This window comes from Gorilla gorilla, chromosome 10 (genome assembly GCF_029281585.2).
Source record: "Gorilla gorilla gorilla isolate KB3781 chromosome 10, NHGRI_mGorGor1-v2.1_pri, whole genome shotgun sequence".
NCBI lineage: Eukaryota > Metazoa > Chordata > Mammalia > Primates > Hominidae > Gorilla > Gorilla gorilla.
This window is the reverse complement of record NC_073234.2, coordinates 117,335,896-117,362,102: the sequence shown is the minus strand read 5'-3', so window position 1 is coordinate 117,362,102 and position 26,207 is coordinate 117,335,896. Positions and strand designations below refer to the sequence as shown.

At 43.3% G+C, this 26,207-nt stretch overlaps 1 protein-coding gene across 2 annotated transcripts in view; it reads right to left on the bottom strand.

Annotated features, from left to right (window-relative positions):
• Positions 1-9,103: 9,103 nt before the first annotated feature.
• Positions 9,104-26,207, bottom strand: part of DRAM1 (DNA damage regulated autophagy modulator 1) — a 47,047-nt gene continuing 29,943 nt past the window's right edge. Inside the window, exons 4-7 of one of the 2 annotated variants that reach the window (XM_019039450.4) lie at positions 24,268-24,445; positions 18,391-18,449; positions 12,418-12,510; positions 9,104-11,506 (exon numbers count right to left, since the gene is read on the bottom strand). In XM_019039450.4, coding sequence (XP_018894995.2) covers positions 11,462-11,506; positions 12,418-12,510; positions 18,391-18,449; positions 24,268-24,445 — 375 coding nt within the window. In that variant the 3' untranslated portion in view covers positions 9,104-11,461. The remainder of the gene's footprint in view (positions 11,507-12,417; positions 12,511-18,390; positions 18,450-24,267; positions 24,446-26,207) is intronic. The other variant, XM_055358811.2, reaches the window with a different exon arrangement.

Below are 26,207 nucleotides of genomic sequence, written 5' to 3'. Positions count from 1 at the left end.
CAGATGGTAACATCATTGACCAACCTAGGCAATCCAGGAGATAAAGCAGTAGGAGAAGTTTCTCTTTAAAATAAAAATATTTAAGTTAAGGAGCCATTGCAAAGTATTAAGTAAATTTTGGTACACAGCATGACAAGAAATTTCAAAAGAAGCACAGATGGCTGAAGTTTGGAACACTGATGGAAGGTATCACCAAGTGAAAACATCCTCCCTCCCTGGCGCTCTGAATCAAATTAGTTTCAGAGCAATGTACTACATTAGGAAACCTTCCCTATGTGCTATTCAGACCAACTGCAGACGGGCTGTCACAAAGGCCAACGAATTCCGAGTTTTGTTTCTCACTCCTTATTCTCTTCCCTTCAAGTCATTGCTGTGAATGCTCCAAACAACTGGATCACAGTTGACTGAGGTCATTGAGACAGTCAATATAAAGATATACCAAGCCATGGCCAGGTTGAGTCTGAAGACAACATCGCTTGGTTCAACTGTCCTGAGTAAAAGGTCAGTAACACCAAAATGTTCTACCACATTTATAAGCCTCATGACTCAAGATCCTTCCTAATCTCTACTCATATTTGCCAACATCTCAGCTTTTTTCTCCCGCCTACAACATTTCAACAAGTAGGTAATTATTTAATAAATCTCAGAACATACCTTTGCTTCTTCTGGCCAGAGACCTGGGGTTTTCCGGGTTTCAGTTTCAAGGTGGCTGTTACTTAAGGGTCCAAATGCAATCAAGCGGAAGAATAAATTCACCTGCTAGAGCCTTTTAAGAGAACTTTAAAACAAAACTGTAGCTTTTCAAGTATTAAAAGGAAATGAAAGACTGAACTAAGCTCAGTATTCATTTTAATATGCGTGTTAAAGGTTATGTTTGCAGCTGTCAAAGCACTGGCCAATTCTAAATACATCACTCTTCACCTTAAATCAGATGTCTTAGGTGGTACCCAGAACCTGCTACTCTGGGCTGACCCTGAGTAAAAGGATTGTTAAAGAAGGTGAAGTTAGTCTTCCAGGCTTTCCTGTCACTCATGCTGATATTAGCCTGATGAGCAAGGGAGAGCAAGAGAGCTGGAACCCAGGAGCCAGAGTCCTCACCACTTCCTGCTGCTGCTTCAGCTCCAAGAAGACTAACTTACATGCTGCTGATCTGATATCACATCCATACATGTGACAAGACTGAGGGCTGAGGAAAACAACCCGATTCAAAAATGAATGGAACAGATGTTTCTCCAAAGAAGATATATAGGTGACCAATAAGCACATGAAAAAATGACCAACATCATTAATTCTTAGGGAAATGCAAACCAAAATACTATGAGATACCACCTCACACCCATTAGGAAGGCTACTAACCAAAAAAATGGAAAATATGTCAGGTGCTGTGGTTTGCGCCTGTAATCCCAGCTACTTTAGAGGCTGAGGCATGAGGATCTCTTGAGCCAAGGAATTGGAGGCCAGCGTGGGTAACATACCAAGACCCTCAAATCTCAGATAAATAAATAAATAGGAAAAAACAAATGTTGGCGAGGATGTGAAGAAATTAGAATCCTTGTGCACTGTTGGTGGGACTGTAAAATGGTGCAGCTGCTATGGAAAACAGTATGGTGGTTCCTCAAAAAATTAAAAATAGAATTTCCATATGATCCAGCAATCCCACTTCTTGGTATATACCCAGAAGAATTTAAAGCAGGGTCTCAAAGAAATATTTGTACACACATGTTTGTAGCAGCATTATTCACAATGTGGAAGCAACTGAAGTGTCCATCAACAGATGATTGGTAAACAAAGTGGGTATAAATGTACAATGGAATCTTACTAAGCCTTAATATGGAAAAAATTCCAACACATGCTACAACGTGGATGGTGCTGAGACATTACACTAAATGAAATAAGCCAGTCACAAAAAGAGAAATGCTGTATGATTCAACTTATATGAGGTATCTAGAATAGTCAAAAATCATAGAGCCAGAAAGTAGAATAATGGTTGCCAGGGGCTGGGGCAAGAGGGAATCAGGAGTTATTGTTCAATGGGCACAGAGTTTCAGTTTTACAAGATGAAAAGGGTTCTGGAGATGGATGGTGGTGATGGTTGCACAACATTATGAATGTATTCAAAACCACTGAACTGCACACTTAAAAATGGCTACGACGGCCAGGCGTGCGTGGTGACTTACGCCTATAATCCTAACACTTTGGGAGGCCCAGACAAAAGGATCTCTTGAGTCCAGGAGTTTGAGGCCAGACTAGGCAACATAGTGAGACCCTATCGCTACAAAAAATACAAAAATTAGCCAAGCATGGTGGTGCACACCTGTAGTCCCAGCTACTTGGGAGGCTGAGGTGGGAGGATCACTTGAGCCCAGAGGTTGAGGCTGCAGTGAGCCAAGATCACACCACTGCACTCCAGTCTGGGTGGCAGAGTGAGATCTGTCTCAAAAAAAAAAAAAAAAAAAAAATCACCAAGATGATAAAATTTATGTTATATTTTACCACAATAAAGTAATAATAATGGTCACCAAGTGTTCAAACATAATAATAAAATAATAATAGTAATAAATTAAAATAACTTTTTAAAAAAGTGAGCACTGAGGACTTCTTTTACCCAGCCCTGTGATAGCCTAGATGGTACTTTCCCTGGGCCTCACCATGACTTCTCCTTTGGGAAGTCCAGACAGACGGACGACAACCCCCAGTCCCTCTTACCGCACCATCCAGAAGCAAAAGACACCAGGAGTTGAGAGTCGTAAGAACCCACACCTCACAGCCACCAGAGCCTGAATCGTACTGAAAGCCTGCTGCACCCTGTCTCACTGCCCAGTGGAATCCTTGGCCTCTTCAGTGCTCCTCCTCGGGCTGTGGTGGTTGCAGGAGAACGGATATGGCTTGGCTATGTCCCCACCTAAAATCTCATCTTGAATTGTAATAATCCCCACGTGTCAAGGGGGGACCAGGTGGAGATAATTGAATCATGAGGGCGGTTTCCCCCATACTGTTCTTGTGATACTGAGTTCACACGAGATGCGGGGGTTTTATAAGGGGCATCCCCCACTTTGCTCAGCTCTCATTCTCTCTCCTGCCACCATGTGAAGAAGGATGTGTTTGCTTCCCCTTTCGCCGTGATTATAAGTTTCCTGAGGCCTCCCTAGCCAAGTGAAACTGTAAGCCAATTAAAGCTCTTTTCTTTATAAATTACCCAGTCTCTGGTACGTCTTTATTAGCAGCGTGAGAACCGACTCATACAAGAACTGATCCCCATTCCCACCAAAGACCAGGTGTATCATACAAACCCTCTCTTACTGTTTCTACTCCTGATTCCTATCACCTGCTCCCACCCCCACAATTCTTAGATGCCCAGACTTCAACCAGGACCTGCCCTTTTGAAGTGGCAATCCAAACATTTCACCCATTTTTCTAAACTTGCCAGCTTAAGGGTTTCATTTCTCAAGGCCTTATATTATATAACCCTAGAAAAGCTGACAAATTACTTCATACTCCTAAGGCAGTGACTGGGAATCACATTGTCAGCATGGCAAAGGTTGACCATAGGAGTCACAGTCCTGGGTTTGGTTCTAGCCCCATCATTTGGTATCTGGTGACAACCTCGCTACATCTTAATTTCCTCATTAATAAAATGGGGTTAACTATGAGGAAACGCCCTCCTCACAGTGTCTGTGATATAGGAAATACTCAATCAGTATTAACAGAACGTAAGTGATCATGTAAGCAGATGAAGAAATATCCTTAGTTTTTAGGTGAAAGTCCCTGAATACCTGGTACTGAAAAAATTATGATGCCTCCCCATAGGTAATTCTAAATAATATTTTCTTTTTCCAAATGACATAAAGGATACATTTAGGCAAACATAAAGCTGATTATTTCCAAGTCAATTTTTAAGTTTCTCAAAAGTAAAGTTTCTTTCCTCTCTCTTTCTCTCTCTCTCTCTCTGACTACTGAATTGCTGGTGTCCCCCACTCCTTGAGTCATTCTGCAGTAACCACCAAGCTACAAGGTCAGGGAGGATCAAAAGGTCTGTGGGTTGCCCCTGGTGTTCTGTCCTGGATCACTTTGCCAGAGAGGAGAGAATATTGTGCTTGATTGTTGATGTCTATAAAAATACAATCGTCTCCAGCTGGGCACGGTCGCTCACGCCTGTAATCCTAGCACTTTGGGAGGCCGAAGTGGGCGGACCATGAGGTCAAGAGATCAAGACCATCCTAGCCAACATGGTGAAACCCCGTCTCTACTAAAATACAAAGCTTAGCTGGGCGTGGTGGCACACGCCTGTCGTCCCAGCTACTCGGGAGGCTCAGGCAGGAGAATCACTTGAACCCGAGAGGCGGAAGTTGCAGTGAGCCAAGCTCGCACCACTGCACTTTAGCCTGGTGACAGAGCGAGACTCCATCTCAAAATTTAAAACAAACAAACAAAACAACAACAACAACAAAAATACAATCCTCTCCAAAGATAGAGAAGAAGTGTAAGACAAGTAACAGGACTTCAGAGAGATACCAAAAAGGAAGTGAGTACAAACTGGAAGAGGCATTGACAAAACTTTTGCAACTAATTGCAAAAGTTTGCAAGATCATAATGAAAAACCCAAGTGAACTGGAGACACTCTTGCCCATAAAAAGAAGACATGTCCGGGTTGGGGTAGGAGGCAGAAGATAGGTGAGTTCTGCTGTCAGCAGAAAGAGGAGCACACAGCCTTGCATTCCCTGCAGTAGGTGGTTACATAAAAGAGGGAACAGAAGAGGTGTTTGTAAAAGACCCGTGACCAAGTTGGCAGGCCTCTGTCCCACACCATCTACTGCAAAATCCACATTTGCACCTGATCTACAGTCATGGATGACTGAGTCACCAAGGAAACATGAATTTATATTCAGCATCCTCAGGTTAGAAGAAAATGTGTGTAATCAGAAAGATTCCTGGCTTGTCCGAGTGCAGTGGTGTTTACAACTAATTGATCACAACCAGTTACAGATTTATTTTAGTTTAGTTTTCTTTGAGACAAAGTCTCGTCCTATAGCCTAGATTGGAGTGCAGTGGCACGATCTCTGCTCACTGCAACCTCTGCCTCTCCAGGCTCAAGCGATCCTCCCCGCTTGCCTCCTAAGTAGCTGAGACCACAGCTTGCACCACCATTCTTGGCTAATTTTTAAATTTTTTTGTAGAGATGGGGTCTTGCTATGTTACTCAGGCTGGTCTTGAACTCCTAGACTCAAATGATCTACCCGCCTCAGCTTCCCAAAGTGTTGGGATCACAGGCGTGAGCCACCATGCCCAGCCCAGTTACAGATTTTTTTCTTCCTTCTCCATTCCCACTGCTGCACTTGACCAGCCTTTAAAAAAAAAAAAAAAAAGAAAGAAACAAAAAAGAAAAAGAGGTTCCCAACAAAAATATTCAAGTAAAAAAGTTCTAAAGGCAAGATAACATTTACAAAATAACAGATGAAGTTTCCAACATCCCACTCACTGGAATTTGTCCTAGAGATTTCCTTGCACATGTGTGATATGATGTATGTACAAGGTCATCTACTTGTAATTGCAAAAATTTGGAAACTACATAATTGCTCATCAGATAGGGAACTTGCTAAATAAATGATGACACAGCCATACAATGGAATACTGTAAGGTATAAAACAAAGCAAATTAACCTTAAAAATGAGGGAGATCTCTATGTATTGATAAAGGAAACATCTCCAAGATACATTGCTATGTCAAAAAAGTAAGGCTCAAAACTGTTCTTACAGTATACTATATTTGGGGTGAAAATGAAAAGGAAAACGTTAAAATATTTGTTTTGGCTTGTATTTTCATAAAAATCTGATAAAAAGTGGATACCTAGGCTGAGCACGGTGGCTCACACCTGTAATCTCAGCACTTTGGGAGGCCAAGGCAGGCAGATCACTTGAGGTCAGGAGTTGACCAACATGGTGAAACCCTGTCTCAACTAAAATACAAAAGTTAGCTGGGTGTGGTGGTGGGCACCTGTAATACCAGCTACTTGGGAAGCTGAGGCAGGGAGAACTGCTTGAACCCAGGAGGCATAGGTTGCAGTGAGCTGAGATCATGCTACTCCACTTCAGCCTGGGCGACAGAGCAAGGCTCTGTCGTTAAAAAAAAAAAAAAAAAAAAAAAAGTGGATATCTGCAAGGAGAGAGTGAATTGAGTAAATGCAGGTAGGGAAAAGCAAAAAGGCTTTTCACAGTATAACTTTTCATATTGTTTTGAGTTTTGAATTGTGAAAATATTACTCAAATTTTTTTAAATAAAAACAAATGGTTCAGAGGGTGAGGATTGTGAGTGGGGGCAGCTGAATCCACTTATATAAAAATGATCTTTCCTGTGAAGGCAAGTCTGTACTGAAAAAAAATGCGAAAGAAAAAATGAAATAAAAATGACTCTAGATGATAGTTGTTTACTGTATTTTCATATTAGGGGAACTCTTGTGTATCCGTTATCAGTCAGGACTCTTACAGGTATAATCATCTGAAGTCTAACTCCAGTTTATTGAAGTTAGAGACTTTAACAACTCATGTAACTGAGTCGTCCAGAGGTGGAACTGGCCTTGAGGATGGTGGGGCACAGAGCAATGCTCCTTGCTGAGGAACTACCTAAACCACAGGCTTTCCAGGCACCCCACGCCACCCCATCTTAAACCACAAGGCAGACTGTTGACATCTTCCTCAGCATTTTCCGAGCATGGACTCTGGAGGTCACTGCCACCTCCAATATGGGTCTGGAAAACTGCTACCCTTCATTTTAGAAGATGAATCTGGGGCCGGGCGCAGTGGCTTACGCCTGTAATCCCAGCACTTTGGGCAGCCAAAGTGGGTGCATCACCTGGGGTCAGGAGTTTGAGACCAGCCTGGCCAACATGGTGAAACCCTGTCTCTACTATAAATACAAAAATTAGCTGGGCGTGGTGGCATGCGCCTGTAATTCCAGCTACTTGGGAGGCTGAGGCAGGAGAATCGCTTGAACCCGGGAGGCAGAGGTTGCTGTGAGCTGAGATCACGCCATTGCACTCCAGCCTGGGCGACAAGAGCGAGACTCTGTCTAAAAAAAAAAAAAAAAAATGAAGATGAATCTGCTGGGAGTGACCAAGGAGAGTCAGAGGCTTCTCCTCCAGGGCTTGAGGCTGTGGTTGCTCTCTTGTGCAACAGACATGATGCAGATGCATGACATTCTGGACTGGAGAATGTGGGGCATTCAGAGCCAGACCAAGAGTATGTGTGTGGGGAGACGGCTGGGCTTACTGGCTTGCCAGAATCAGGCAGTGGGAGAGAATGGGATACCACTTATCTTCCTCCCACTCCCCTTTCCTCATTCCAGGCTCAAACACCAGACTAGTGTGTCTCCAACTGAGTAAAAATGGGAACATGGGACAATGCCACATGTAAGGGATGTTAGGAAACCCAAACACAGCACAACACTGATGCACTTAATTTGGTTTATAAAATGCAATTTCTGTGGAATCCTCAGTGTTAATGTTAAAAAGGAAAAAAAAAGACCCACTTGATTAGAAATCAGGAAAACTGATTCTAAATAAGAGAGACTAAATAAGAAAACAAGAACTTTTTAAAAATATAAACAGAACTTTGGAGTTAACACAAGGTTTTTGTATTATCTAAATGGCTTATTTACTTTCAAATTCGAAAAGGTTATTAGCAAGTATATTTTGGTTTACTGTGAAGCCAGTTAGGTTGCCTTTTGGGCGGGGAGGGTATGAAGGGAAAGGGGGTTTTAATTCTACAGTGGAATCTGCTGCTTTTTGTCTGTTAGAGACCCATTTCCACCCTTTTCTTCTGAGAAACAACCTTCAGCCACCATCAGCCCACTAGTTTCGGCGGTGTTGACCCCTCCCTGCTCCAGAAGTGAACATGTGACTCACGTCTGACCAATCAGAGCCTCAGACCTCCCAATGGCATGTGATCCAAGCCAGCCAATGGGAGACAATTCATGGGCTTGTGGTTGGAACTGTTGAGAAGTCCTCTCTTTCCACCTCTTTTTGTGGATAGGTTGTGGGTCTGGGGGTTCTAGATGCCCTGTCACTTCCACCAGGGGAAAGCCTGCCTGAGAATGAAGCCAGCTGAGAGGAGGAAAGAGAAGATGGAGTCCTAATGGCACTTTTAGATCCAGCCCCCATAAAGCCAGTTCCACTCCTAAATGTCTGTTACTTGAGGCAATATAGATTCCCTTTTCCCCTTCTTGTTGGATTTCTGATTCCCTTTTCTCCTTCTTGTTGGATTTCTGATCTCTTCATCTCTGAATCTTGACTGACATAAACTTCTGATGCTAACGTTTGAGAATCTACGAAGATGAACCAATCGTGCCCACGTGGAAAACCACATGAATTAAGAAAGCATAAGATTTAAATCGTAATCATACCTTTATAAAGTCCAAATGGATCTGGAATCATCTCCCAGATAAATCTACTTCATAATAGTAGCCAAGTGACGTTGTCTAATTTAACAGCAAAACAAATTATTGGGCCGGGCGCAGTGGCTCACGCCTGTAGTCCCAGCACTTTGGGAGGTTGAGGCAGGCAGATCACGAGGTCAGGAGACTGAGACCATCCTGGCTAACACAGTGAAACCCCGTCTCTACTAAAACACAAAAAATTAGCTGGGCGTGGTGGTGGGCGCCTGTAGTCCCAGCTACTCGGGAGGCTGAGGCAGGAGAATCCCTTGAACCCAGGAGGCAGAGGTTGCAGTGAGCCGAGATCGCGCCACTGCACTCCAGCCTGGGCAACAGAAAGAGACTCCATCTCAAAAAAAGAAAAACAAATTTTAAAACAAATATTTCATTTCATTTAACTATTTCAGCCATGAGGTACAAGGAAATGCAAGTTCATGGAAATTAGAAATAATACCAAAATCCGAATAAGACCGGGTTTAGAGGTCGCATGGAATCTGCTGAATATGGTTGTCTGGAGTGATTTTTTTGGCCTTCTCCGTTTGCCAAGACAGGTGTACCATTTGGTCTAGCCCATGTAACAATTTTCTGTGGTAACTGTCCAGGTTGAAGATAGTTGTCATAGAATGGTGATGCCGAAACAACTGAAATGTTTACAGTACACAAAGAAAAAGAGTCAACATTACCAGGCGATACAGACTATTTGTTTATTATGAAACTAACTGGTAAAGCAGAGTAAATCCCATTCTATATTATAGCACTACAAACATCCTTAGTCCTTCCTTCATTTGTTCATTCATTCATCCATGCATTCAGTGAGTATTTCTTAAGCTCCTACAGTGTACCAGGAGGCACTCTGTTCATTGTGGCATTACAAAGATAAAGATTAAGGCACGTACTCTGCCCTCAAGGAGCTCCCAATCTAATTGTGCAGAGAGATGTGAAAATGAACCATGAAACTCCATCGTGAGGAGTGCCGAGAACAAAAGTCTGCTCGAAGTGAGGCAGAAGTATGGATTCATTCCACCACAGGTCCCATGGGAAAGGTATGTGGCATTTCTCCTCCTCTTCAGAATAACGAATGCTTGACATAGCTTTCGTCACTGTCTTTCAGTTCCAGTGTTACAAGGGGGATCCCCAGCACTACAATGAGTCACAGTGAACCCAGAAATGATTAGCATTCTCTTTATTCATTTATTTATTTATTTTTGAGACAGGGTCTCACTCTGTTGCCCAGACTGGAGTGCATTGGCATGGCTCACTGCAGCCTCCACCTCCTGGGCTCAGGTGATTCTCCCACCTCAGCCTCCCAAGTAACTAGGACTACAGGCATGCCACCACATTGGCTAATTTTTGTATTTTTGTTGTAGAGATGGGATTTTGCCATGTTTCCCAGTCTGGTCTCGAAGTCCCAGGCTCAAGCAATCCTCCTGCCTAGGCCTCCCAAACTGCTGGGAATACAGGTGTGAGCCACCACAGCCAGCCAGCATTCTTAATGTTTTCTTACAAAGGTGTTTCTCTGTCAAACTCTTCCATTCACTTAAAGAAAACCATGTATGATGCGTCTTAAAGAAAGCATGCTTACATTTGCCTTTTATTGCCAGATTTCTCTACTTGGCTTTATTAAAGGGCCCAAATGGCAGGGGTAGGGGTGTCGGACGTGTTCTAATAACATATGCTAAACACATAGAGGGGAGGCAGCTTGTCATTGCAGAGGTACCTGCCACTGAGCCTCACCCCTTTACTCACCCAACAAATAGTTAATGAGGAGCTATCCCGAACTCCCTACACCCCCATGCCCTCCAAAGCTGTCTACATGGGCTGCTCTGCCCTTGGCATGTGCCCTTGAGGGCTGATCCCACTTGGCCACACATGAGTTTATGCTCTAGGATTTGAAAGAGAGAATTCCTGCTCTTCACCTTTCAAGCCTAAGCCTTAACATTTCAAGGGCTGCTTCTTCCTCTGGAATAACTTGCTTTTTATTGGTCATTCATGATTTGGGTGAAAAGATGGAGTCTGTAGTTCTTGCTTAACACAAAGGGCTTGACTTATATTTCCTATAGTGTTGTGGGACATCCAGCCACAGGCATGAAGAGGAGGAGCAAATAAACAGCACCCTGAACCCAGAAGTTCTTCTTGGCTGCCCCCTTCTCCATTCTTCTTGTCTCGCTCTTGGGCCTTTCTTCTCTTTGCCACATTTACTGGCATGAAATGAATTTGAGATGTGAGCTTCAGTTCTGAGTCAGACTATATATCAAGTTGTGCCAGCAACAATAAAGGATGGTTTTCACCTGACTTGCTGAAACCATTCCACCTGGAATTACACCCACTACGAATGGGCAATTAGCAGCAACAGCAAAAGGTGCGACCTCATGAGCAGGGAGAAACAAGGTGGCAGAATTTCAAAACCAAGGTCTTCCGTATTCACTTAGAGTTACTGTACATGGTGGTATAAAGGCCTCTCAGTAGAAGCACTTTGTTTAGTTCGGCTAAAAATCAGAGTATCTTAGTGTTAATGTATCAACTAAATCTTCATGATTTGGGTATATGATCTTTATAAATTGAATTTTATAAATGCTCTCATGATAAAAAAAAATTATACAGTTCATTCACTAAGAATAAAATTTACAAATGAATATCCCCTGATTTCACTTTGTAATAAATGTACTGAACCTGAATTACTCATTTAGTGTATTTCCATAAATCTCACACAAATAAAAAAAAACGACAGAATCTGTACAAAAATAAGAGCTCTCCATTTTTTGTAATACCTTATTTTTTCTGTATATGAATTTGTTAATATAAAAAAATCTACTTAGAAAATTATAAAAACATCACTACAGTGTCATGAGGCTGTACATTCTCTAGGAAACACATCTTTAGAAATACAACTATTAGGAACTCGTAATGAAATTCAAGTCCTGGATGTGCTGCAGATGCATCCCAATAATCAGGGTGGCCTCAAAACCCTGTCTGTCCTCTGTAGCACTTTTAGAAATGGCCTGCGACATTCACTGAGTGAGACTGAATTCTTCTTTCTTCAAATATCACCATTGATTTCTGTGGATATCCTTAGGGTGACACTCTGTTTTTAAAAATGAAAGAGAAAGGTTTAAAAGAAGTTAAACAATCCCAGCATTGACAATGACATTTCCAACAGCTCTGCACCACCTAAGGAATGATCTCACTATGGCTTGTGCTATGCTTGAGTCAGGTCCTAAAGAATTTTCTTGGCTTTCTATATCCTTTGAGCTAATAATTCACTTGTTTCAAAATGTAAGATTTTTCCTGTGGACAAATCTGATATAGTCCCATCTTCTATCTGCTTTGGGAATGTTTTTTGAACAACACACTTTTATTTTTTATTTATTCATTTATTTATTTATTTTGAGACAGAGTCTCGCTCTTGTTGCCCAAGCTGGAGTGCAATGGCATGATCTCAGCTCATGACAACCTCCGCCTCCCGGGTTCAAGCGATTCTCCTGCCTCAGCCTCCTGAGTAGCTGGGAATACAGGCATGTGCCACCACCCCCAGCTAATTTTGTATTTTTAGTAGAGACAGGGTTTCTCCATGTTGGTCAGGCTGGTCTCAAACTCCTGACCTCAAGTGATCTGCCCGCCTCGGCCTCCCAAAGTGCTGGGATTACAGACGTGAACCACCACACCTGGCATACTTTTATTTTTAAAAAAGATATATTTACTTTGTATTATTTGGAACTAGTAAGTGAGACCTCCTAAAAGAAAACAACCAGGATACATGACTGTTAACATCAAACAGCAGAGGACATATGAAAATCTCATTGGTGGGAGAGCTATTAAAGATGCCTCCCATTGGGAATAAGCTAACACATGAAGTTGCACAATCCTTACATATTTTTGTCAAACACATTAAGGATAAAAAGAAAGTGCTCTTTTAAAAATGCAAAATGTCTTCTGCAAATTTTTACTAATCCTAATTGTCCGCAATTTAAAACATTTGAATTGATAAACACCTACCTGGAAATCTTGGATGAAAGTTAGGAAGTAGAAAATAAAACCAAAGGCCACTGTCCATTCACAGATCGCACTCACTACGTGATATACATAATCCTAATGCAATAATAAAGAAACAGAATTTAGCCGAAAAAGACTCACTTTAATGTACGTACTGAAATACAATGGGGAGTTTCAACCAAAGGAAAAAGCTGTCCAGTGAGCATAAGTCAGAACTTTGAGGATATACGGTAAGCACAACCACGTTACTAAGTGTCAGGGCACCTGCCCACTGAGAATGCGAAGGCAGGTATTCCAAAGTTCTTTCTGGCTCGCACAAACTCTTGTTTTAAGATTTAGTTTGTCACTCCAAAAGGTAGACTAAGGACTACAAAATGGCTGAGACTGGGAAGCAAATTTGGACTCAACAGAAGAAAGAAATTTCCATACAAGGCATGACTTGGTCTCGCTCTGCTGAGAATCCCTAAGTGTAAGGGCATGCTTAACAAGCACTCTCGCAGTTGTTCCAAAGAAAGTGTGTACACATCTAGATGAACTTGGCCAACTAGTCCCCTAGGGTTTGTGTTTCCCTGTTTATATAGAAATGATCATTCAGGAAATAGTTCTGCTTAACATCCTAAGGTAAATACAGCTACAAAGAAAATGCTAATAATGGACATCCACATGTCAACTGTATATCTTCTTGGAGGCAAGAATGGGAGAATGGAAGCCAAGGAGAATGGCTTCAATCAGATGTTCCAAACTCAGTTGCCTATGGAGGCCAGAAAATTAACAATAATAAATAAAACTGATGGTTGTGAAAAGAGAGGGAAGTTAGGGAGCCCACGCCTCATCAGCTCAATTCCATGGGAAAATAATACACTAGTGTTGCTTTCAAAGGGGTTTAAAAAAAAAAAATACCGTGTGTGTGTGTGTGCATGTGTGTGTCTGTGTATCTGTGTATGTGTCTGTGTGTGATATCTCCTGATTTTTCAGTGCTGGAAACTAATTTTAAAACTGTTGCAATGGCTCACACCTGTAATCTCAGCACTTTGGAAGGCTGAGGCAGGAGGATCACTTGAGCCTAGGAGTTTGAGACCAGCCTGGGCAACATAACAAGACAAAAAAAAATTAGCTGGGCATGGTGGCCTGCGCCTGCAGTCCCAGCTACTTGGGAGGCTGAACTGGGAGGATCACTTGAGCCTGGGGGATAGAGGTTGCAGTGAACCATGATTGCATCACTCTACTCCAACCTGGGTGACAGAGCGAGACTCTGTCTCAAAAATAATAATAATAATAAAATAAAAATAAATAAAACTCTGAGTCAAATATGCACGTCTGCATTCTGACATTAGCTCACATGCCAAATGAGGCCTGGGGACTGTCAGTGTGCCCCCTCTGATTTCCTACATCACTTTCTGCTCTGCTGAAATGAGGAACTACCCCTCACTCCCTACACCCCCATGCCCTCCAAAGCTGTCTACATGGGCTGCTCTGCCCTTGGCATGTGCCCTTGAGGGCTGATCCCACTGCTGTTCTACCCCAAACTGCTGTAGGCTACAAGGGTAAGTAAATGTGCTAGATCACAGGGCAGCTGCATGGTGACAGTTGTTTTCTTTGATCCTGTTTTCATCCAGACAGATCGATGGAGGCACACCAAGCCCTCCGAACGTCACTCTTCACTCTCCTTGTCATGGTCACACCCACCCACTGTTTTCATGCTAGGTCACACCGAGGAGGACCTGACCAGCCTACAGTAGGAGGTACAGAACAGAGGCTTCCTCCTTCTGGTACCAGTACCAGGGGACCTGCCACATCCCGTATCATCCCTGAACAAGGAAGATGGCTTCTAAAAATAAAGGCAGAACTTTGGGGGGAATTTCTTAAGCATGATATTAATGAAAGTACATGGAACCAAGAGTTCTGAATGCAGGAAAAGCCCTAATATCCTCGCTATGTGAAATGAGATAGTGACATTATAATTCTCACCTCCCCCTACCAAGTAAGTCACTGCACATAAATGTGCTGTGAAAGCTGTAAAGCACTACACAGAAGTTTGAGGCAGTACCTAAATGATTATTCAGCGAATTAATGTAAAGGGAATTTTTTTACATCCTTTGATATTAGGAACAGAAGGAAATGCAAGAGTGGCACAGTCATTTATGGAGTGAATAGAAAACCATGTGCTTTTCACATTTTTAAGATAGAAAGTGGAATGTAACAGATTTTTAACTGCCTGGGAATATACTTCGATAAGCCCTTCCCAGCAGCGGGTTTGTGGTAGAAGGTCTCCCCCGAGTGGCTGAAAAGTAAAGTACACCTGAACTGCTCCGCTATGCGGTCTCACTTTCGGAAAGAGGTTCTCACCAATGGAAAGAGGAACTGAACCCCCTTCGCATGATGGGGCTAATTCCCCATATATAAGAAAGAAAAAAAAACTGCCTTTTGCCTAGGTCTAACCTATTGACGAATTTGACCATTTTAAGGTTAGATTTTAAAGAAGCCTTTTTTTTTTTTTTTTTTTTTGAGATGGAGTCTCACTCTTGTTGCACAGGCTGGAGTGCATTGGCGTGATCTCGGCTCACTGCAGCCTCCAACTCTCCAACTCCTGGGTACAAGCGATTCTCCTGCCTCAGCCTCCCAAGTAGCTGGGACTACAGGTGTGTGCCACCACACCAAATTTTTTTTTTTTTTTTAGTACAGACAGGGTTTCGCCATATTGGCCAGGCCAGTCTTGAACTCTAGCCTCAAGTGATCCACCCGCCTTGGCCTCCCAAAGTGTTGGAATTACAGGCCTGAGCCACCGCGCCTGGCCAAGAAGCACTTTTTGATCTCCTGTCTGGATCATTCTCTTCCTCACCATCTTCTGTCTCTCTCGTCTTGGCAGGCTTCCATTACCTGCCAGAGTTCTCCATCTTGGGAAATCCTGCTGTCTCCTCTAGCCACCCTGGTGTTCCTCCTTTACCTCTTACCTCCAGTCCAGAACAGGACTCAATAAACATTTGGTTGACAGCTGAACGAATGAACCATCCCTCTCACTATTTAACTTCTTGCCATTGGCTTCTAACCTCGGCGTTTTACTGAAACTACTTTTTGACAAACATCACTGACTCCCTTATTGCCCAAATTGAGGGACTTCATTCCTAAAGGCTATTCAGCTGCATATGCCATAGTTAGCCATTTCCCTTGCCTTTGAAAAATGTCCTTTAGTCTCTGGGATCGTATCTCCTCTCATTCCATCGTTAGGATTAATTGCTATTGCTTCTGCGTTTCCACAATGTGTTGTCTGAAGTCCAGTTCAGCATTTTTTTTATTCTTCAAAGTATTACATTTAGCCATTGACAACTGGCTGTTTGCCCCTCTGAACTATAAAATCCCTCAGGATCCTCTATCCCATGGCCACCCTGCCCTCTATAATCTTTCACAGTCTTGCATGTGGTAGGGACTCATCAATGAGGTCTACCATACAGCACAAGTCTAGTTCTTCTCTCTGGTCCATGATCCCTTTACTTCTCCTTTGCTGGAGGTATTCTTCCACCTGATCCTTGGGGGAAAGAATCCTCTGTCTCTCACTAACTCTCTTCTTTCCTGGGGCATCCTTGATTCTCCTATAAGTCGTCTAGATGAACCACTACTACAGGTATCTAACAAGATGGGTTGATCTCAATGTCAAACATTTGGTTCCATGTGTTCTGATGCTTGGTCCAAAATGTCCTGGTCTACCCCACACTCTAACAACTCTACCCTACACTCTGACGACTCCCAGTCCCACCAGAAGTCTAGGCCTACCGGGGTGCAAGCGATCCTTCCACCTCAGCTTCCCAAGTAGCTGGGACTACAGGCGCATGCCACAACGTCTGGCTAATTTTTGTAGAGACAGGGTCTTACTGTATTACCCTGACTGGTCTTGATCTCCTGGACTCAAGCAATCCTCCTGCCTCAGCCTCCCAAAGTGCTGGGATTACAGGCATGAACCACAGCACCTGGCCTAGGCCCCTGTTTCTAACCTCGATATCTCATCATATCCTCAGAGCCATCAACTCTAACCAAACTCATCCACTTCCACCTACTAAATTATTTATCCCTGTTAGGGGCCTTATTTCTGGTCAAGGGAATAAATTCTTTGGTTCGCCTAAGATAAAAACTTAGAAGTCATCTTTGATTCATCATGCCACTTCATTCTTGTGTTAATCATTTGCCAACACCCATCAGATTTCCCCTATTTGAAATGTGAACTAGTAGAACTGCCTTCTCCTTGCCCTCCTAATGCCAAGCTCTCCAAGCCATCCCAGGCGTTGCTTCTCTCTAACACTCATCTAATAATACTCTTTCTATTTGCTTTACTGTTCGAAAGTCTGCAGGTTGGGCGTGGTGGTTCACGCCTGTAATCCCAGCACTTTAGGAGGCCAAGGCGGGCAGATCACGAGGTGCAGAGATCAAGACTATCCTGGCTAACACGGTGAAATCCCGTCTCTACTAAAAATACAAAAACTAGCTGGGCATGGTGGTGCGCGCCTGTAATCCCAGCTAGTGCCTGTAATCCCAGCTATTTGGGAGGCTGAGACAGGAGAATTGCTTGAACCTGAGAGGCAGAGGTTGCAGTGAGCCGAGATCGCGCCATTGCACTCCAGCCTAGGCAACAAGGGCAAAACTCCATCTCAAAAAAAAAAAAAAAGTCTTCAAAGTCTTACTCTGGTCACCTAGGCCAAGTACAAGCCTCTCTGCCTGCCTCTTACAGCCACTACACCCTTGCACAGTTATCCCCGGCTGCAGTGATTTCTCACTCTATCCTGAAATGAACTATCCACCACACTGGAGCTGGTATCGTCCTCTCTACTTAACATTCCACGCTCCCTTTCACCACCAAACACCTTCATTCACACTGTCCCTCTACCCTCTTTTACTAAAGATAGATAGTTGAAGTGTTTAAGAAAGAAATTAAAGGCCAGGTGTGGTGGCTCACACCTGTAATCCCAGCACTTTGGGAGGCCGAGGTGGGCAGATAACGAGGTCAGGAGATCGAGACCATCCTGGCTAACACGGTGAAACCCCATCTCTACTAAAAATACAAAAAAGTAGCCCGGGGTGGTGGCAGGCGCCTATAGTCCCAGCTACTCAGGAGGCTGAGGCAGGAGAACAGCGTGAACCCGGGAGGCGGAGCTTGCACTGAGCCAAGATTGTGCCACTGCACTCCAGCCTGGGCGGCAGAACGAGACTCTGTCTCAGAAAAAAAAAAAAAGAAAGAAAGAAAAGGAAGAAATTAGAGGGACGGGTGCGGTGGGTCACGCCTATAATCCCAGCACTTTGGGAGGCCGAGACGGGGGGATCACTTGAGGCCAGGAGCTCCAAACCAGCCTGGTCAACATGGGAAAAACCCTGTCTCTACTAAAAATAGAAAAATTAGCCAGGCATGTGGCGCACGCCTGTGGTCCCAGCTACTCGGGAGGCTGAGGCACAAGAATCACTTGAACCCAGGAGGCAAAGGTTGCAGTGAGCTGAGATCACGCCACTTCACTCCAGCCTGGGTGACAGAGCGAGACTCTGTCTCAGAAAAGAACAAAACAAAACCAAAAATTAGCTGGGCCTTGTGGCAGGTGCCTGTAGTCCCAGCTACTTGGGAGACTGAGGCAGGAGAATCGCTTGAGCCTGGGACGCAGAGGTTGCAGTAAGCTGAGATTGCACCACTGCACTCCAGCCTGGGCAACACAGCAAGACTCTGTCTCAAAAAAAAAAAAAAAAAAAAAAGAAGAAGAAGAAGAAAGAAAGAAATTAGGAACTCAAAATTTTGAAAATACTTCCGGAAGCATTTGGAATTACCCTGATAGCTAATTACTACATACTGCCAAATGATTGGACAGTAAATTGATTACATGCCATGTTTATTTGACATTTTGCAACTTGTTCTAAGGAATGGCAGTGATCTTCCCTACGCCTAGCCTGGCCACAAGCTCACATAACCACGTCCGACAACCACATTCACAACAACTTAAATGTTACCTTTTCTCTTGGATTCCACTCCAGCTTGGTTATGGAAATTAGTGAAGCACAGACAATCACTGAAAGAAGTAAACAGTTAAGGAAACTACAGCACACAACAGTTCCTTTAATGTTAAGACTACATTATTCTCCTAATAACATAATCATTATACGGTGTTAAAATGTTAATACCAACATTTCTATCATCAATTAAAATGTTAACACCAACATTTCTACAATCAAACCAGTTATATTAGCTTCTTATAAACTCAAACTTCAAATTCAATGATGAGAGTTAAATCACAACACGGAAATACCTTCGCAATAGTTTTCCAGTGTGTATAGTAAAATTTATTAAAACTTGTCACTACATTTTGCACAACCCTACATGTTTCTGGATCTTCCCATTTAAACTAGCTGTTTAAATTCGGTCAAAATGACTGACGCAGCAGTCCAGCATGGTTCTTTTTGAGTACTTCCCACTGAATAAAAATACTTTTTCCCTAAAATACTATTTTCCTTTCCTTTTTTTTTTTTTTTTTTTTTTTTTTTGAGACGTACTCTCGCTCTGTCACCCAGGCTGGAGTGCAATGGCGCGATCTCGGCTCACTGCAACCTCCACCTCCTGGGTTCAAGCATTCTCCTGCCTCAGCCTCCTGAATAGTTGGGATGACAAGCACCCACCACCATGCCCGGCTAATTTTTTGTATTTTTAGTAGAGACGGTGTTTCACCATGTTGGTCAGGCTGGTCTTGAACTCCTGACCTCAGGTGATCTGCCCACCTCGGCCTCCCAAAGTGCTGGGATTACAGGCATGAGCCACCGTGCCCGGCCTAAAATACTATTTCCAAGGTAACAGCTTTAAGGAAAAGTTTAAATTCCAAAGTGCCAAGGCTCATATACAAAAACAAGCTACAGAAACTCAAACTATTATCTTTAAAAAAACAGACTTCTGTTGGGTAATTGGGTATAAGGTGAGCCCTTCCTTCCTGGACCAAAGATCTGGCAAATCAAAGAGATTCGCCCCATATCAGACTTCAGGGATGACTGACACATGCCTACAGTCCAGCCTAATAATGCCAGGGGCTGAGGCTCCTATCTTCCACCGGCAATACTTTCTGCACGAAGGCAGTGATAACCATTTTGATTGAACTTAGAATGCAAAAGAGAAAGCTAGAGAGAAATGGGATGCTCTAAAAAGTCTGCAAAATATTAGAAATTCAAAATGTTAGGCCGGGCGCAGTGGCTCACGCCTGTAATCCCAGCACTTTGGGAGGCTGAGGCGGGCGAATCACCTGAGGTCAGGAGTTCGAGACTAGTCTGACCAACATGGTGAAACCCAGTCTCTACTAAAAACACAAAAATTAGCTGGGCATGGTGGCGTGCACCTGTAATCCCAGCTACCTGGGAGGCTGAAGCAGGAGAATCGCTTGAACCTGGGAGGTGGCAGTGAGCTGAGTTTGCACCACTGCACTCCAACCTGGGCAACAGGGTGAGACTCTGTCTCAAAAAAAAAAAAAAAAAAAATGTTGAGCCAAGGAAAGTTTAGAGCCTCCTCTGAATTCAGAGTCAGCGTCATCTCTCTTAACTCCAACCCCCCGCAAATTGTGCAGAGTTTAATGCTTCTGATTCTCAAAATAAAAGAAGTAGAGAGCACAGAAGATTCTCTGATCATTTCATCACCTCACATCTGTTTCTAATAGTTTAAAAGCCTCTTAATTCTTTCGTTTATTTATTCTTAGCTCCATCTTCAGTGCACCAGGTACCATTCTGGTCTGGGGGTGGGAGAAGGGAAAACTTGGTCTCAGCTCTCAGAAATATCACAACTTTGTTGGACCAGACCCAGAGAATGTACCATAGTAGACAGAAAAGAACTGGGTACAGCAATGACTGTAAGGGAAAATTATTAATTCAGAATGGAATGGGAGAAAGCTTCATTCAGTGAAACTTAATGTAAGTTGTGAAGTTTAAGGAGCTCTCTAGAGCAGCACCATCCCACAGAAATATGTGTAATTTTTAATTTTCTAATATCCAAATTTATTTATTTATTTATGTATTTGAGATGGAGTCTCGCTCTGTCACTCAGGCTGGAGTGCAGTGGCGTGATCTCAGCTCACCTGCAACCTCCACCTCCTGGATTCAAGCAATTCTCCTGCCTCAGCCTCCTCAGCAGCTGGGATTACAGGTGCCCACCACCACGCCTGGCTAGTTTTTCTATTTTTAGTAGAGATGGGGTTTCACCACATTAGCCAGGCTGGTCTCGAACTCCTGACCTCAAATGATCTGCCCACCTCGGCCTCCCAAAATGCTGGGATTACAGGCGTGCCTGACCCCTAACTTAATTTTAATAATATATCTTATCTAACCCAACACATAAAAATATTGTCAATATAAGATATACATAATATGCAAAACATATCTTATATATTGATAAACAACATACATCTTATTTAACTCAATATATCAAATAATATTGCTGATGATATCATTTCAATGTGTAATAATATAAAAAATTATTGAGATATTTTACTTCTTTTTCTTATCAAATCCTTGAAATCAGGTATATGTTTTACATTTAGGACACATCTCAATCTGGACTAGCCACATTTCAAGTATGCAAAAGCCACATGTGGGTACCATGTTGAACCAACAGCTCTAGCAAGACAAAGTGGAGGAGGATAATCCAGCCAAGTAGAGATCAGTTAAAAACAGAGGACAACAAACAACCAAGCCTGAGGGAGAAGCCCTAAAAACAAGGATGAAGAACTAGGAGGTCTCAGATCATGGGTCTGATGCAGAGGAACCTGGACTTTATGCTGTTGGTGAGTTCTGCGAAGGCTTTCAGAAGCTTTAGAAGGCCGGTGCAAGACAGATAATTCATCAGGAAAGGTTTAGAAGCAGGATTCTAACGTCTGCCTCACTAGGTGCCTCTTCTTCGGTAGTCAAATGAGGCTATTATACAGAAATACTGCAGTAAGAAGAAACCAGGGCATTTTAAAGATGCTTTCAACTCTTTTTTTTGAGACGGAGTCTCACTCTGTCACCTGGGCTGGAGTGCAGTGGCACAATCTTGGCTCACTGTAACCTCCCACTCCTGGTTCAAGCGATTCTCCTGCTTCAGCCTCCCAAGTAGCTGGGACTAAAGGCATACGCCACCACGCTTGGCTAATTTTTGTAACTTTAGTAGAGATGAGGTTTCACCATGTTGGCCAGGTTGGTCTCGAACTCCTGACCTCAAGTGATCCACCTGCCTCAGCCTCCCAACGTGCTGGGATTACAGGTGTGAGTCACCGCACCCAGCCTATTTAAAGATGCTGTCAATTCTTTGTAAGGAAATATAAATACCACGCTAATGTTTAAGACAGAAGATCTTTTCGTGTGGATGAATTCATTCAAGTTAATCTGACATAGGGTTATAACCCCTTTCTGTATGGGGCTGCTTCCTGTTGGCATGACTTATAACAAGAACTTCCTAGAGGCCAGGCACAGTGGCTCACACCTGTAATCCCAGCACTTTGGGAGGCTGAGGCGGGTGGATCACCTGAGTTCAGGAGTTTGACACCAGCCTGGCCAACATGGTGAAACCCCCGTCTCTACTAAAAATATGAAAAGTAGCCGGGCGTGGTGGTGGGCACCTGTAATACCAGCTACTAGGGAGGCTGAGGCAGGAGAATTGCTTGAACCCGGGAGGCGGAGGTTGCAGTGAGCGGAGATCGCACCATTGCACTCCAGCCTGGGTGACAGAGTGAGACTCTGTCTCAAAAAAAAAAAAAAAACTTCCTAGAAATGAGAATTATTAGTAAGTGAAACTCTGAGGCCTGAAATGCTTATTTTGCGAAAACTCTGACTTTGATATCTAGGGATCTGTTTCCGAAGTTGGAAGCAAGGGAAGGTTTCCTGCATCAAGAAACTTTGCTTGTAACACTACAACCACTATTATGAATTTTACAACTAACACAAGATAAAATGTTGAAGGAGATATATTCAAAGAGAAAGTGTTCCTTTAACCTATAAGTAAGACAAGGAATTTGAGAAGCAACTATCTTAGGAACAAGGGTATATATTTTGTTTGTAAATTTCTCGGTACTAGGATTTGGCTACTCTGTGCTTGGAAATTTTGTAATTAAAAATGTCCTTCCCCAAGATGGAAGAAAACCCAAAATCATACTTACACTTCACATTTTGTAGTTTCTATTTTAGAAAAGAAACACAAAGCTTAATATTTAGAAGGAAGTGATGTGTTTTCACTCCATCTTGCCCACTTTATACCGTAACTCAACCCAGACTAACAAAATTGCCGCCGATAACATAGTTCCGATTTTCCTACAATCTGACATTAGTCATCAATGTTTAATGATCCTGAAGCTTTCTCTGATATGACTACAGATGGTATTTTGAAAGATGGGGAATTCTGCAACTCTTTAAGACCACGGCTTTTTTTCTTTGTTAAATACTTCATTAAAGAAAAGAAAAAGGGAAAGAAAAAGCTTTCGTTTCCTCTAAATCAGAATCTACAAGCATGCTAAATTTATATTTTCATTTCCTTTCAGATTGCTGAGTTAGAAAATAAAATGGATTTCATTTTGAAAATGAAATCAGTGACTATAAAAAGAAAAGGCTAAACATATTTTAATTTACTCAGTAATAAGTGATCTAGAGCTTTTTAGAAATTTCTTCACATGAATGAGTAAATCAAACTGTCTTGCCACCTACGACATGCGGGGGGGGGAGAGTTTAGCCTTGAGGGACTTCGTGGGGCTATTACTTTGAGTACAATATCAACATTTGGTGTCTTTAGCCAAGCACTACAAAGAAAAATAAATATTTTCATATGGCTCATGAAACTGGCCCTGTGAGAAGGAAAGTAAACAGAGACTAAAGTGTTCCTACATTTTCCACCCTTCTTTCATACCATTCTTCCCTGCAAAGAGACTTTTGATCTAACTAGACAATGTTGAGACATTTTCTTAATGATCTACACTTTTTTTTTTGAGACGGAGTTTCGCTCTTGTTGCCCAGGCTGGAGTGCAATGGTGTGATCTCGGCTCACCGCAACCTCCATCTCCCGGGTTCAAGTGATTCTCCTGCCTCAGCCTCCCAAGTAGCTGGGATTACAGGCATGTGCCACTATGCCTGACTAATTTTGTATTTTTAGTAAAGACAGGGTTTCTCCATGTTGGTCAGGCTGGTCTTGAACTCTCAACCTCAGGTGATCCACCCACCTGAGCCTCCCAAAGTGCTGGGATTACAGGCGTGAGCCACTACGCCCAGCTTGATCTACACTTTTATCCGAATTGTTTTTCTGAAAAAATGTGGAAACTTGGTTGCTATCCTTTGCTTTTTTTTTTTTTTTTTTTTTTTTTTTTTTGGTTGTGGGGAAGGGAAGTGTCAAGCTTTGCTAAGACACCGTGACAAAGATCCTTTGCTTGGCTGAACTTTAGTCAAGCCCCTGAAACTTCTCCTAGGTCCATCTGTGCACTTCCTTGTAAGATCCAGTTTTAGCAAAGAACCCTGGCTAAGTCAGTTTAGCAAGGACCCCCCACCCTCATATCTGATCACACTCAATATCTGATTGGGTTCCTCCTCCTCCTCCACCCTTCCCAGGTGATGTCTGATCACATGGCCAGTACTCAATAAGAATCCTGTTAGGTTGGTTTGGCCAGAATTCCCCCTCATCCTTGAGGTTTCCTTTTAGTACTTTTCCATTCACTGACCTCATCCTACTCCTTGGCTATAAATTCGCACTTGCCAATGCTGTATTCAGAGTTGAGCCCTATCTCTCTGCCCTGCTGTCAGAACTCATTGCAGTGATCCCTATAAAGTCTTCATTACCCTTCTTTAACAAGTGTCATTGAATGTTTTATTCCTTTAACAAGGCACAAATGTGAAAAAGGATACTGGGGATGACAGCTGCGCAAGAAACGGCAGAGATGACCATCCGTACGTGGCATGTCGAGAGACTGTTCCACTGGGGACATGATTTGTAAGAGATGATGGACTGTAGGAGCGTGTACACGACACCACAGACAAAGGCCAAAAGAGCGCCCCCGTCGTGAACCACTGGCACAGCTAACTCCTGGAGAAAAAGTCATAAATGTGTGTTACTCTGGGTGGGTTTGTCAACATCGAGCCGCAAGCACTCTCACTCTGGGCTGCTTTGAGCCATTGGTCATCACAGATGCACCACTTCTTGGAAAATGTGGCTGTTTGACTACCAAAAGAAAAGCCCTCCAGGTGCTGAAATTAATGCCAAAAAGTTGGTTGTTCCACAGCGAACCTGGGCTCATGGGACAAGGAAAGGAGGTCTGCCTTACAGGTGGGAGGGTTGAGTATGGTGGGCTTCAGAGTCTGGTACACCTGGATTAAAAGTCCTGACTCCACCATGAGGCTCTGTGACCTTACTGCAAAGCCTCGATTTCTGTATCTAAAAATGGGCATAATCATCTCAGTCTTGCATGTTTGCAGTGAAGATTATAGGATACATATCATATACAATTTTCTTTTGTTGTTGTTGTTTTTGAGACAGAGTTTCACTCTTGCTGCCCAGGCTGGAGTGCAGTGACATGAACTCGGCTCACTGCAACCTCTGCCACCCAGGTTCAAGCAATTCTCCTGTCTCAGCTTCCCAAGTAGTTGGGATTACAGGCACGTGCCACCACGCCCGGCTAATTTTTGTATTTTTAGTAGAGACGGGGTTTCGCCATGTTGGCCAGGCTGGTCTCGAACTCCTGATCTCGTGATCCGTCCACCTCGGCCTCCCAAAGTGCTGGGATTACAGGCGTGAGCCACCGCACCCAACCCTGCCTTTTTTGTTACAGAAATTTTTGTTTGATGTCATCAATAAACTTCGGTATGATATGATTGAAAAAAAAAACCAAAGTACGTGACTCGTTCCATGATGGTGCCAAGGGTGGTTTGGGGTTTTTAGGCTCCCTGCTCCCTGATAATCTCTACTCATCCCTCCCAAGGCACCTCAAATGAACACACTATCTAAGTAAAACCACTGCTTTTGTTATGCAAATGCAGCTTCTTCTTTTTCTTCTTTTTTTTTTTTTTTTTGAGACAGGGTCTCATTCCGTCGCTTAGGTGGGAGTGCAGTGGCATGATCATAGCTCACTGCAGCCTTGAATTCCCAGGCTCAAGAGATCCTCCCACCCCAGCAAGTAGCTGGGACTACAGGCACATGCCACCACACCCAGTTCTGGCTAATTTTTTTTCAAAGGCAGCTTCTAAACAAGTTCCCTGTCCCCGCCATCCTGTAACCAGCCATTTCAACCAGAAGGCAGCCCCTGTGCCAGTCTAGGCAGAAAGTTGGTGCAGACCCTGTACACACTACACACTCAAAATGCACCTCACCTTCGGCTCCCTTCTTTTCTTTTCTTTTCTTTTTTTTTTTTTTTTTTTTTTTTTTGAGGCAGAGTCTTGCTCTGTCGCCCAGGCTGGAGTGCAGTGATGAGATCTCAGCTCATTGCAACCTCCACCTCCCGGGTTCAAGCCATTCTCATGCCCCAGCCTCCCGAGTAGTTGGGATTACAGGCATGCACCACCATGCTGAGCTAATTTTTCTGTTTTCAGTAGAGACGGGGGTTTCTCCATGTTGGCCAGGCTGGTCTCGAACTTATGACCTCAGGTGATCCACCCACCTCAGCCTTCCAAAGTGCTCAGATTATAGGCATGAGCCACCACACCCGGCCTCGGCTCCTTTCAAATGTGCACTGGGCACAACCTTCCAGTCGAGGAACATTTAGATGGAACCACTGGGTCTCGACTTAAGCTTGAACATGCAAGCTTTGCAAAGGGCAAGTTAAAGTGTTGTCCAGGAGAGCCTGGTTTTGGCC